The sequence below is a fragment of the Pomacea canaliculata genome, linkage group LG10, assembly GCF_003073045.1.
Source record: "Pomacea canaliculata isolate SZHN2017 linkage group LG10, ASM307304v1, whole genome shotgun sequence".
NCBI lineage: Eukaryota > Metazoa > Mollusca > Gastropoda > Architaenioglossa > Ampullariidae > Pomacea > Pomacea canaliculata.
In genome coordinates, this window is record NC_037599.1 from 12940037 (window position 1) to 12954286 (window position 14250).

General features: G+C 47.1%; 1 protein-coding gene across 2 annotated transcripts in view; it reads left to right on the forward strand.

Moving 5' to 3' along the window:
- The window catches only part of LOC112574250 (flocculation protein FLO11-like), a 49955-nt gene extending 36469 nt beyond the window's left edge, over window positions 1–13486 (forward strand). Inside the window, exons 2-4 of one of the 2 annotated variants that reach the window (XM_025255186.1) lie at window positions 3458–4395; window positions 7620–7925; window positions 10025–13486. In XM_025255186.1, coding sequence (XP_025110971.1) covers window positions 7631–7925; window positions 10025–12939 — 3210 coding nt within the window. In that variant the 5' untranslated portion in view covers window positions 3458–4395; window positions 7620–7630 and the 3' untranslated portion in view covers window positions 12940–13486. Of the gene's footprint in view, window positions 1–3457; window positions 4499–7619; window positions 7926–10024 lie in introns of both variants that reach the window. The other variant, XM_025255185.1, reaches the window with a different exon arrangement.
- Window positions 13487–14250: the final 764 nt, after the last annotated feature.

Below are 14250 nucleotides of genomic sequence, written 5' to 3' on the forward strand. Positions count from 1 at the left end.
GCGAGAATCTGCTGGTGGGCTGTGATTGATTGATTGATTGATTGATTGATTGATTGATTGATTGATTGATTGATTGATTGATTGATTGATTGTGCCGCACCACACCAAAGTCTTACATCACGCTATGGCACAACACGTGCTCACACTGATGATGAGAAAAGAAGATAATTTTGCCGAGGGCGCAGGAGCTGTAGGACTTCACGTTTAATTAAGCGTCCAGAGATTAGAATCATTAAGATAGCAATGCTTTACCTGTACACCAAGCCGTTAAACAAGCGCCACAGTCAGCGGCTGATGAATCATTAAACGTGTCACGTGACCGTTTGAGCTTTGGGACGTGCGATCCTCGGGGCTTTCCTCGCCTTCACGACAGATGTCGAACTGTCCTCATCTCAACAACTCATCAGACTGCCATCAGTCATCTGCATGGTGAACTATCCTCGCTGGTGCCGACAAATGTGTTCAGCATCTCCGCGAGAAAAGATGGACACTAGAGGGCGCTGTCTGAGCCTGACAATGCTCTTCTCCTCTCTGCTGCCATTGCTGTCCATTCTCGAAGGTTCCTAGCTCGCTATCAGAGGCTGGAGTGTAAAAGCCAAAGCATCAATATACTTACATGAAAGCTACAATGAAAGTGGAATTTTCTTTACAACCATTACAGCTGCACACAGAAGGCGATCAAGGCTCCTGCGTTCTTCATTGAATGAACTTATCTATCACGACCCAGCAGTCCATCTTCAACAAGCAGAAAGGTCACTCCCAGTGTACTTAACGACCTTGACCCATGACTTGGGTTAATTACCCACGTGCTGCTTCTTTCAGTGGGAAGGTTGTGTGGTTAATTACTGAGAGAACCGCTCTCTTCACATTCGTTTATCTCACCGAGTTATCAAACCCGCGAGGTAGTTTTTATATATTTCATCTTGCGATACTAAGCTTAGGATTGGCGTGCTTCTCGAAAGGTCCATGAGCAGAAACGGAAAGACGGGAATAAGAGGGAAGAATGATTAATTATTAGCTGGATTAGATACAATTAGAGCCTTGGGTCAGGTCATAAGTAAAGGAGATTCCAAAGCGCCTGGCAGAAAAGCTTTGTGTAGCACTGATAACATCCTCGTCAAGCTGCCCTGGAGCCACTCGGCCAAATCAGGGTTTATGTCGAGACATTTTCTCAGATACAAGTAAGTGTAAAAGAAACCGTTGACTGTCAAAAATATAAAAGTAAATATATTAAAAAATACAAGAAAAAAAATTAAAAAATTCAGTTTCAGACAAAATTAAGCTAAAAAAATATTTATTTGTTTTTGTAATTTGCTGTCAGAATATTCCTTCATCAAACCGCTTAAAGTTTTTACTAGCTTTCGTATAGATATTTCTGCCAAAGTTCGAGCAGTTAAAGAAAGTTAATAGTACAAAAAAAGAAGCAATATTTTTTTCTCAGTAGTCCTTTCAAAAAACATCAACAGGAAGCCAACAACAGTGATTTAGTTATTTGCTCAAAGTTCCATCAAGGTATAGAAGTAGACATTCTCTTTGTAGAGATTTTATTGGGGCTGAACATCAGGAGTAAAAGTCTTTATTTCCTTTTAGTTGCCGTTCTCTCGAGTGTTCACAGTTGACACTAGGTGGCAGCACCAGGGCGAGGATGACGTGCTGTTGCAGACCTGCGCACCGTGAAATGCGAGCTTGCTCCTCTGAATATTTCATGCACGCGGGCCCGTACGCGCTACCGGCGATGCGCGCGCACCCGGCGGATCTGTTGCCTCTGCGCAATCACACAAACGCCGGTTAATTGCTAATCGTAGTGTGGCAGGAGAAAGTGGGGCAGGACAGAACTCGCTGGGGATCGAACGTCGATCGAGAGCCTGTGCGGCGTCTTTGACTTTGTACTGAGCCTACAAACCCTCGCCAACCTGTCCTAGGCAATCGACACACAACTATAAAACTCGCATCTGAATCAAACCTGTGGCAGCTTCTAACAACACTTCTTCTATCAACCCATCCATCCATCCATCATCCGTCCATCCATCATCCATCCATTATCAATCATCATCATTCGATACCGACAGCAGCAGCACCGTGTAAGCAGTCTGTCCATATTATTCATACCTTCCTTACCTAGATAGGGAGAGCCAAAATAGGGAAGGAGCGTGTGAGAGAGAGAAGGGATGAAAGTGATGCTCATGGCTTTAATGCCCTGTTGCACGCGCGGTCGAAGCGTGACCTAGTTCCACTATCCTGACGGTGGCACAAAGTCTTAGACTCCTGTCTCACTCCGCACGGACAGCGCCAGACAATGTAGTTCTCCGCTGGCTCAAGGATACAGGCGGAAGAGCACAACAAGGACCGCTAGCTAATGTGAATGAAAGACAGGCAGGACGAGGAGGGACTGGAGAGCACGGCAAAGTCTTGAGAGTGGACAGGGCGGCTTGGCGGAGGGTTCGGCGAGAGAATTTCATGGACTGAATGCAAATAAACAAATCGACAGGGATGTGAGGGGAATGAAGCTGGACTTCTCTTGGTTTCTTGGTGACAGGAGTCGAGCATTCGGCAAGGAGACAGCAGCTTTTCAAGCAGGATGGAGACAGGGAAGGAGACTTTGCTCGAGGGGGAAATGGAAGACAGACAAACTCTAGAACACATCAAGATGGGTGTTGAGAGACAACTTGCGAACAAAACCAGCGAAAGGATGCACTTCGAAAGTACGGGTACCGACTGACACTAGAGAATGCGGGAAAGACGAATGAAACGATGGGAAGGGGACTTTCACAAAGAAATTATAAGAGGAACTTGTCTAATATGTTGTTCATGTGTTGTTTGCTTGTTCTTCTGTCCCTCATATGTTGTCCATGTCTCGTTCTTGTTCTTAAGCGCTAAGAACATGCTTCTTTTGAGTGTGAGCATGCCCTATATAAATTTTGCGATTATTATTATTATTATCATCATCATCATCATCATCATCATCATCATCAAACAATAACTGCTCTGTCTTTGGCCAAGACTACACGATAAGAACCGTGTCAGAAATCTGACTTGACTCTTTCTAATGATTTTCTATTTTTAATAATTTATTGTTTTTGTCATTGTCATTGTCACATTCCTGATTTTGTTAGCTAGCTGTGGTCCCACTGGGAGATGGTCGAATTAACCTCGCCTCTCAAAAACAATTCCTAGGAGAAACATAAGATTGATAAAATCTTCCAGGTCATAAGGTCATTTTTTGTTACTTTCTTTGTGCGAGACATTGAAGGTCATGTGACCATAACGCTGGTGTCGATGTTTGCATGAATTTGCACATATGTGTATGTAGTTATATATGCATGAGCTAGAGAGAGACTACTTACTTATTTACACATTGTACAGGTGTGTATGTGTGTGTGTGTGTGCACGCGCGCGTGTACGCATGCGTGTGATTTACCGGTTCATACCTGACGTCTGTATGTTCGTTGTGTTGCAGTAATGACAAACCGAGAGGCGACAAACTGACATCAGAAGCAGAACATCAGACCTCATGTCGACCGACCAACAAGACAGAAGAAGGACCTCGTCATCCTTCCTCCAATCGTGGCAGTAGCGTCACTGCATGACCTGTGGTCGAGAAGATGACCCCAGCCACCTGTGGTCGCGCTGATGGAACGTCAGATCATCGGATGAAGCAGGCTGACGTGACATACTCGGGGTGTGCGGTACTACTGTCTGAGATCAGATCACGTGTGTTCTCGTGTTCAAACTCTACCTCTCGCGTGTGTGGACTCCTCAAAGGGAACTGGATATAAGCTCCTGGCGATCCACTCCCTAGCAATGGTCTCCATGTTCGCAGGTCATGCTGACGTGATCATATGATCGTTGTGTTGCTGATGTTATCACATGAATACTTCGATACCTTAATCCCCAACATGCCTCAGACCATAATCCTGTGAATTTAAAGTTTCATAAGAGTTAAGAAGCAGTGCTTCCGGGGGATCATCTTTGTTTCAGGCGACGAGTCATTCGTTGTTCTCACTTTCTTCTGCTCTTTTGTGGGAACTGTCACCAACAGCCATCGCCTCACGGCCAGGAGTTATCGCTCGTTTTCACAGGTGGACATCTCCTTACACCTGGCTGTTTGACGCCTTTGTCTAGTGGCACCGGCATCACGTGACATCTACGCATTGAGAGGAGCAGCTGTCACGTCAGGTCTTCGAGCTCTCAAAAAGCAGCTGTGACGTCAGGTCTACGAGCTCTCAAAAGCAGCTGTGACGTCAGATCGACGAGCCACCAGGAGCAGCTGTCACGTCAGGTCTTGTACCAGCTGCAGGCACGTGACCCTGAGGGAGTTCAGCGTCCGCCATGTTTATTCCGCACGCGCGGGTTCACATCGCCGGCATCCCCTACTGGAAGGGGTCGAAGGGCAAGGTAGGCCAGGCCAGAAGGAGGCTGGGAATGCGGGAAATAATGCGCATGCCGTGTTTGATCCCGACTGCTGGAATCGTGATCATCGGCTTGATCATCCTGGCAGGTGAGCGATTCGCAATTATGTATATTACCCATCCTCAATTTCTGAAATTTTTGCATGCACTGCCTCCAAAAGCATTTCTTAAAATACGATTTTGAATGTGACCTCGTGACCTCTGAACTAACAGCTGTACTCGGACTATCGGAACCATTTGTAAGTCGGATTTCCTCGCGTTGCGTGAAGAGCTGTCTTCTGAAAAGGTAGACATCGTCTTTTAGCTATCTGCAGCAGACATTAAATTTGACAACTGTAACATTTCTAAATTTCTGATGTCCAGTCTCTGCTGGGGATCGAACAACGTTGGTATCTCCTCTTTCGTACATGACACTCCACAGCTCCCTGCCCTCGGGTTCTGCTCGAGCATCTCATTAGAAACCCTGAGGCAGTGAGGCTTGTCATTAATTTACGAATCAGTGGCACAGGTGAGAGCTGTACATGACAGGTCCACCTCCCTGACCAAGTTACTTCCGGGGTATGCCAAAAAATAGGATGCGAATTGTCGCAAAACCATGCTCACAGCCAGACGCCGAAGGCAGGTCGACTGCGCATGCGCAGGCTGCACGTGCTGTGCCGGGACACAATGGCCGCTAGGTAACCCCAGCAGGCGCTGAGTCAACCTCGCCAGCAGCGAAATCGCTCAAACCTCCCCGCCGTGACCCCGCGTAGAAATCTCACTTGGAATGTGAGGGTGGTTTACCTTTCAAGGCCCAGTTTTTTTTTCTTTTAAAGCACTCCAACTCTTTCCTGTTAAGCATCTAGATTCTGGTCACGTGACGTGTGCTCGGCATTCATGCCTCCTTCCTGGACACGATGGTGTATCCGTTCTTCCATGCCAGCATCACCTTTGTTCTCAGTGCAGGAAGGCTACAGAGTGTAGTACATGGATGGATCCTTTATGGGAGATCACGCAAAGTTATTAATCTTTTTGCCACGGCAACTGCTTCCTCCAGTGTAAAGAGTTCGTGTTAATCAGGCTAGCTGAAGTAATTAACGGTAGGAGTCTTCGTTGAGCTTAGGGATGCTCCTCGCCAAGTCCTTTACCAGCACCACTCTTTACAATTTCTTCAAGGGGGATAACTATGTGTTAGCAAATCATCCAAAAAATAAGAGAAAAAATGTTTTTGAGTTTTGTAGTTTTGATGTTTGAGTTAGGTTTGAGTTTTGTTGGAGTTAGGTTGGAGTTAGGTTGGAGCTATGTTTGAGTACTTTATCTCTGTGCCCTTTGTACAAGCTTTGACCCAGAGACTAATATCAAGACGAGGCGCGAGGAAGGAAGTGTGTTAGGGGCAGCAACTCACTATTCACAGTGTACACGGAGACTCAGGTATGGAAGTCTACCATTCTGTAGGCAGGTGCTCAGACTGATGAATAGCGGGCACTCAGACTGTCCCAGGCGGAAGCGGAAGTGTAGTCCCCCCCCCCTCCACCATCACCACCCAGGCCGCTAGTATCACTGTGGCCGGTGACGTCTGCAGTCGGAGTGTTTACCGAGTACAGCGCCCTCTGTGCGCCTTGCTTACACTGCGTCTCGGGCTGGCAGACGGCTTGTTTGTGGTGTGGGGGGGCACCACCACCACCACCACCACCACCACCACCGTCCCCTGCGCCACCTTCCACACCTACAGCTACACAGACCCTCACCTCGCTCCTGCACAGACCCTCGCCGAGATGCTGGCCAGGTAGCTGCAGGACAGGTAGCTATAGGACAGGTAGCCCAGGTAGCTACAGGACAGGACAGGTAGCTACAGGACAGGTAGCCCAGGTAGCTGCAGGACAGGTAGCTACAGGACAGGTAGCCCAGGTAGCTACAGGACAGGTAGCCCAGGTAGCTACAGGACAGGTAGCTACAGGACAGGTAGCTACAGGACAGGTAGCCCAGGTAGCTGCAGGACAGGTAGCTGCAGGACAGGTAGCTACAGGACAGGTAGCCCAGGTAGCTACAGGACAGGTAGCTACAGGACAGGTAGCCCAGGTAGCTGCAGGACAGGTAGCTGCAGGACAGGTAGCTACAGGCCAGGTAGCCGCAGGACATGGCTATTGATTGTGCGCAGCCAGAGCTTGTGATCTGCTTTACTAACAACATCACTGTGATGCTTTCTTGAAATCTGATCCGTGCGATGGTAACTAGGGTCTGTGATGACAAGGTGTTACCGTTGCCAGGGAGAACGTTACACCGCGACAGACATTTATTGATGATAACTGTGCTTCAACATCATTGAGGATTTGGTCAAAGTAATGGAGTGAGGAACTGTCGATACACGTGTTACCTTAAAGGAATATTATCAACAGATTATCAATGTTATTCAATAAACTATGGACATAGTAGAAAAAAATGCAATTATTAAGCCAGAGTATAAATAAATAAACGGATTAAATGGCGTTTACAGAAGGTTTCAGACTTACCTGGTTTCGGTAAAATAACAAGAAATATAAGAGTAGACCAACAGAAGCGTTGTGCTGACCGCAGATATACTCAATCAAACATTTAAAACTCAGAATAAACTCTAATCGACAATGTATACATAAACAAGGACACGTGTACTGGCAACCTCTTTGTCGTGCATGTATACTTTTACAAACATTAAACTCATCACACAAAGTTTATCAGTGTAAACTAGTGTAAGTAGTGTAAAAATACTTGCCTCCTCATCTACCGCTCAAATATTACAACAAAAACTATATTCTCTGTAGAGAAAATTTTATGTTGACGACAATGATAAATAGTTTATGAAAGTAATTAATATTTGACGATGCTTGTTCCCACCCTCTAGTCCAGAAATGATTTACTTGCTTTTATCTTAAATTCATCTTCCTTTCTTGCTTTCTTTCTTTTCTGTTTATTTTTAACTTTTTTGTCACATTTTTACTTTTATCTTTTGTTTTTTTTTAATCTTATATTCATTCGATTTCAAATCTTTCTTTTTTTCTTTCCTTATTTCTTTTTATCTTTCATCATTTCTTTAACGATTTTTATTGTGTATTTCTTTACTTCTTTATATCTTGAAATTTTATTTCTTTTTTGTACTTCTTTCGCTTTCATATTTCCTCGTCTATTTCATTTCTTTTTTTCTTTCTTTGTTTTATTCTTGTTTCCTTTCCTCCTTTTTTTTCTCCTCCCTCGCAGGTGGCGCTGGCATGAGTGTGCTTGGCTACATCCCGGACACAGTGACGTCCGTCAGCGACGACGGCAACACAACGACGATGACGACAGTCCCACGTGACGCGCGATACTACGCCACCAAGAGCCTGAGCTACGCCGGCCCCGTCCTCATGGGCTTCGGCTTCTTCGCCATCATCATCAGCTGCGTCCTCTACTGCGAGATCGTCGACCGCTACACAGTCATCATGCCCAAGAAACCCGAGACGAGGATCAAGCGGCGGGACATCATGAACATGATCGTCAGCGAGTTCAAGAAGTCCTACTTCAGAGGTTGGTGTGCTTGACCACACGCGGACATGCACACGAACGCATGCACGCACAGATGCACAGAGAGAGAGAGAGGGTCGGTTGGTTAATTGGTTGATTGGTTGGGTAGGTGGTTGGTTTTGTTAATTCCCGTGAAATGAAGACAAGAGACGAGAAAAAGAGAAAGAAAGGAACTAGGAAATAAAGATGAATACATGTACAGAGGGCTGATGAAAAAGAACGAGAGATCGGGAAACAGTCATCAACTGAAGATTTTTCAAGGCGAGCTAATCATCGAAATGGAGCTCTCTGAACAAGAAGGCGGAAATATGAGTTATAAATGAATCTAATGAAGACTAAAGGAGAAAAATAACTCCATTGAAAGAAGACAGGATGTCTGGAAGGTGGATGGATGGAGAGAGAAGTAGAGACACATTAATGATAGGGTGGTAACAGAAAAAGGGAAGTATAACAATCTGCGTCTTCTCCCAACCATAAAAAAGAGTAAAACCTAAAGATCCTCAACGAGAACAGATAATTATAGATGATGATGAAGCTGTCAGTGGCAGCGATGCTGATAATATTAACAGTGGTGATGGTAATTGTGGGGTAATGCATCCGTAGTGCATGTAATGCGTGGTAATTCATGTCTTGGTCAAGGTAAAAATCAGGTATTCGGGTTGTTGTTGTTGTTGTTGTTTTTGTTTTTGTTTGTTTGTTTTTTGTTTTGTTTTTTTTTTTTGGCGGGTGGTCCTTTTTTCGGCCCTGTTTCATTCACACTGTTCTCGATCATCGGAAAAAATAAATTGCCTGCCATAAGCCGTCGTTCATTTTTTTCTTCGTTCTCTTGAGATCAATTTTTGACATTCAAACCTCCAGTGACCCCGCATAACCTCAACCCTAAATAAAAGTTTAAGTGACAAGCCCAGCTGGTAGAATCTTTCCCAAGCCAATAAATATGCAGCATGTCGATAATTCTGTTTTTATTTTTTTTGTTTTTAGTCCAATGGAAGATTTTGAGATAAAAAGGACGATGACCAAACTCATGATGGTGATAATGCTGCAGACACCGAAATTTTTTCTGATGTGGAACTGGATATTCCGACAACCTATCACTTTTGTTCCGAGCACGGGCAAACTATTTCTCGGGTCCTTGCATGCATTGATATTTAGATAAAAAAATAAAAAAATAAATAAAAATGATCAAATTTATTTAACTACCAACCTACACCCGGTCCCTCCATTACACTAACCCCGCGGTTCCCTCCTTGAGTAACAGATCGTATGTAATCTATCCCCTAATTTTTCAATAATATTTGTATGTATTGTTGTTGTTGTTGTTGTTGTTGTTGTTTTCGTGTAACTGGGGCTGTCTGTTGATTTGCCAGAGACTCTTACAGACGCCCTGTGGGTTTCATATTTCACTGTTTTATGCTGTCCGGCGCGCCATTCTTTTATACGGAACAAGAAAGGGAAATTACTCCACGATTTTCTATGCCCTATCGTCTGTTTCCTGATGCAGAAAATTAATCATCAACCGTAAGAAACTGCCATTGATTTTTCTATCGGCAAATCGATTTAGCTGCACGCAATGCGCAAACACAACGACTGGCTCGTTGGGAGTTTTATGATGTAATTCTTCAGGCTTCCCCCAAAACATTCACACCACAACCACACCGACACCAGCGCTGGTGTTGATGTAGCCTTTGCTTCAGTATGTTTACCAAACCATGTTGCACTACAAATATGTACAGTATAACAGGTTCTCTAAAATATATAATCGATTACAAGGCTAGAAATGGTTTTTTGGCAAAGGAGGTGATCTGAAACATCGAGGACACTGAAGAACATCAGAGATATAGAAGTGAAGCTGTTTGGTGCTGACAGATGATGAAACAAGAGGGTCGCTGGTTCGAGACCTCTTGTCCGAACATCTGTTTATCAGAAATAAATTTAAACCACACACAAACCATTTGTTTAAATAATGTAATAGATTTTTTTTAAAGAACATCGTCAACAGTCGCCAAAGTCACACAACAAATTATATTCCTTCGCAGGAAACTTTTTAATCTCAGAGACAACAGATTTCCCCAGTTTTCTGACCTTGTGTTGGTGTCTTGCAGGTATAGAGGTGCCCCTTCGCAAACAAGAACCTGTCACCCAGCAGAAGGGCGAGCGCGAGAAGGAGACCCTCCTGAAGGCCCTCAGCATCAGCACCCCTGTCCTCCTCATGTCCCCGGATCTGGCGCCCACCTGGCGCTTCTCGCACTACGCTTACCGGTACCCGGGCCGGCGACACATGGCTCTCAAGCCTCGCCACCCGAAGCTGAAGCAGCTGGGTGGCAGCAGCGGCAGCAGCGGGCATGAACCTTGGCTGAAGACCTCCTCGCTGCCCAACATCTGCGATCCGGACATCCGGCGTCACGACCTGCCCCGCCCCGTGCCCCTGGACCAGCACGAGGTCACGCGCGTCAGGAGGATGAAACGCTTTGGCCGGCCGTGCCGCAGCATGGACAACCGCATCTCCTGGTCCCTCCCACACACTCTGTCACGCAGCACCACCGGGGTGGACAACCCGGCCTACCTACATGAACAGGACCGGAAGAAGAGCCTGTCCATGTGCGTGCACCCGGAAATTGGTGTTTCTGGGACGACCCGCCGACCTCACGCTAGGTTTGTCAAGGCAAGCCAGATGCAGCCCCGAACGCGACTGTTGCAGCAGCAACAACAACAGATGCAGAAACAACAAAATCAACAACAGCAGCAACAGCAATTGCAACAACAACAGCAACAGCAGAAACAGCAACAAAACCAAAACAAACAGAAAAATCTTCAGCAGCAACGCAGCCAGGACAGCACGGAGTCCATAGAGAAGCGTCGCTCCGAGTCGGATCAGTCGAAGCCCAGGCAGAGACCGAAGCTGACGAGGACGAAGGCTACTCACGCCAGTTTTGATGTTTCTGACACCTCCTTCGCGTCGCTACTTCCGGCAGAACCTCCACCTTTCCCTCCGCCCTACAAGATTAAGAAGCAGGAAGTGCCAGCGGGGCCGAGTCCCAGAACGTCCAAGCTGCTCCGGGCCAGGGCCAAGTCCGAGGAAGGGAAGGAGAAGAAAAAGCCAGAGATGATTCTGCTGAAGGATCTCTTCCGGTCCTTTGATGTGCACGACGATGCCTTTTTGTCTGTGTCACCGGTAGCTACCGCGTCTTCTGCACCTGGTAGCACTTCCGCTATGGTTTATCTCGACCCGCTGGCAGGACAGAGGTGCGAGGTCCTGCGACCGGCATCGACCCAGCAATCTCAGAAGGACAGGTGCCACATTCACGTCATCAATCGGGATGGCGGGTACACGGCGGTGGATTCTACTGGGCTTACCACTTCCGGACCGTTCAAGACGATCGTTGCCGTGAATTCGGAAGCTTCTTCCGCCAAAGCTGCGGAGGCAGACGAGCAGTGCTACCAACTGCCTCTCCTCAGCGGCGTGCTGCGCGCGCACAGTCAGTGTGATGTTAAACAAAGAACCAATGTCATTCGTTACTCGCGAGAGACGGAGAAATCGCTGAGCCTCGATACCAAAGACCGGGTGCCAGGGGTGGATGCCAGACCAGCAGAAATTCAACGGGCCCACAGTTTCAATGTCACGGACTATGATGCAGATGCCAAGGCAGCTCACAGCAGCGCCGCCAAGAAGCTGCATTCAGAAAAAGTGAGTTCTAACAGACTTCGTGTCTTTGGTGCTCCTTCCAACAGATCGAGACCGAAGTCTTGGGACGGGGATAAGTCCCACAGTTTGGACACACCAGACCTCGATAAGGGAACAGTCTGCAGCCTAACAGTTCCTCGTCTGGACAGGGCAAATAGTTTTGAACCGATCGGAAACGTTGGATTGAAGGTGAAACAGTGTAACCTGTCATCGCAAGGCTCGCCTTCTGACGAGCCAGTTCATTCCTGTAGTTTTCGTATCGATGATGAAACCAAAACGGGTAAACATGGATCCGATGAGATCCGACAAAAGACTCCGATCCCTACGGTGACCCTTACCGTGCCGCTGCCTGCAGTCTTGATCCAGCCGCCTGTGGAGAACAATAAAAGTGAAAAGTTGCAATCGAGACGACAGCATCGCCTGAAGAAGCAGCAGACGGTTGTGCAGAATCCGTTATACCAGCAGCCCAGAGAGACCAAAGAGAAGCCGGGGTCTACGATGCTGGACCGTGGGCAGAAGAATCAGCCTTCGTCTTCTTGTCACGTGGAGATGGGTCACAAGCAGAGCGCGTGCCAGATGCAGGGAACGGTGCAGCAAGGGCACGTGACGCTGAGGCAAAGCCTACCCTCGGCTGCTCAACCACCACACGATCTGAACGGTGGGCCCAAGCAGGGTTCAGTCATCGTCCACCGCGCTGCAGTCCACCTCCCAGCCGACTGCGTCATCGACAAGCGCGCGCCCAGCACGAGCCCCGCCCTCCTTCCTCATCTCCCGCCCCCGCCCCCGTCGCCTTCACCCTTGACTTCTCCCTCGATGATCCCTGGCGGGCTGCTTCTTTCTCCTACCTCTTCTTCATCGTCTCCGTTGTTCTCGTTACCCGCTCCCCCACCTTCGCCGATGACGCTCCTCATCTCCTCGCCCTTGTCGTCAGGCTCATCGCTATTTGCACCGCCGTCTCCCTCATCCCCATCGACGCCACGCTCAACACCCACCTCGATGTTGTTATCAAAAGCCTCGGCGCTGCTGCAGCCAGGGTCCGCAACCTCATCACGACCCGCCACACCATCTCCTGCCCAAACGACAACGCCAACATCTGTGAATCCAACCACACTGATGTCGTCCTTGTCGACAGAGACTTGTAGTGTCGGTGGCGGTGGGGCTGGGGGTCTAGGCGGGGGATGCAGGAGGTCGGTGTCGCCTGTGGCCAGGAGGTCCCGACTGCGGACGCGCAGCCTGGCGGTGGAGGGGTCCAGCGAGGAGGAGTACACGGAGAACACCCCCCTCATCCAGACTCTTGCTGTGCACTCCTCTAGCTCCAGCAACTGCAAACAATGATGGACAGGAGGATTGACCCGCCTTCGTTGGTTGTCTTCACGCGCTGACCTTCCTAACGACAAAGGTCCAAGCTCTCGCTGAGAAGTCTTGGTTCGCCAGTGTAGATACGACTGTGCGTGCATGCGTTCGTATGTGGGCGTGAATGTGTGCAAGTATTCTTATCTTATGAAAGTGTGTCAGTGTGTCTGGATTAGGCGTGGTCTGTGTTATTATGCATGCGAACTGTTGAATGTGTTCCGATGTATGTCTGCAAACCATGATTGATGTATTCATGAATGTATTTGTGTACAAACAATGTCCTGCATGCATCTGTGTACAGTGATGTTGGCGTGTCAGTAACCGTGGACTTGCTAGTCCAAGCTGGAGACAACTCGGCATCGTTTCAGAAACATGCGATGCACATGCAGTCGAGGGACTTGCTGTCGTTCGTGGTTTTGATGTGTTTTGTTGAAGACCCTGTCTCGTGAATAATTTGGATGTATTCTGTTGAAGACATTGTCTCGTTGATCATTTTGATGGATTCTGTTAATGAAGCCAGGGAAGTTTATCTGTGTTTCTCATGGTATTACTGGACTGTTGTTTGTGTAACTTTAATGTTGTAAATAAGTCATTTTTCTGCTGTTCTGACATCCACAAGCCGTGCATTGTTTATAACTGTTCTCGACACACCCTTTTCTAAACTGTGTGTTCTCCCTGCACAATCTCTGAACATGTTCATTGTGTTGATCCTGTATGTTTCGCACCAGACTGTGTCTCTACATCACACCACAGAAACTTTGTTCTGAGTAATGCTGCTGATGTTTGGTTCACGGATAATCATCGACAACGATGTCGACGTTTTTGATTGTCTAAATATGTGATCAGAAACTGAAATCATTCACTAAAAATGAGTTCAGCTTTGGTTTTAAAAAAATGCAAACTGACAACCCCAAATGGCTGTGTCTTCCCAATGGAGTTCTTTAGTGAAAAGGACATCACTAATGGGGAATTAATTATTATTCACAGTGCTGGGTCGGCGGGGTTACCTCGAGAAATGAAGCGCCTGGACGCCCAGCGTTAAGGAAAGCTTATTAAAAGCAAATAATTATTTTGGTAGCACCGCTAACAGGTTTTTTTTATTGTTGTTGTTGAATCAGTGATTTGTTGCGGTTAAACTGCTCTTCAAGTATATAAAACAAAAGATTAGACTAAGTGTTTCGACTAGGCCGTGCCAACGGGTTCTGAAGGTCCTTAGCTCGAGAAATGTCGAACATTTGACTAAGTATGGCAAAGGTTTGTGCCACAGGAAAGAAAGCTGATGGCTTTGGAGCA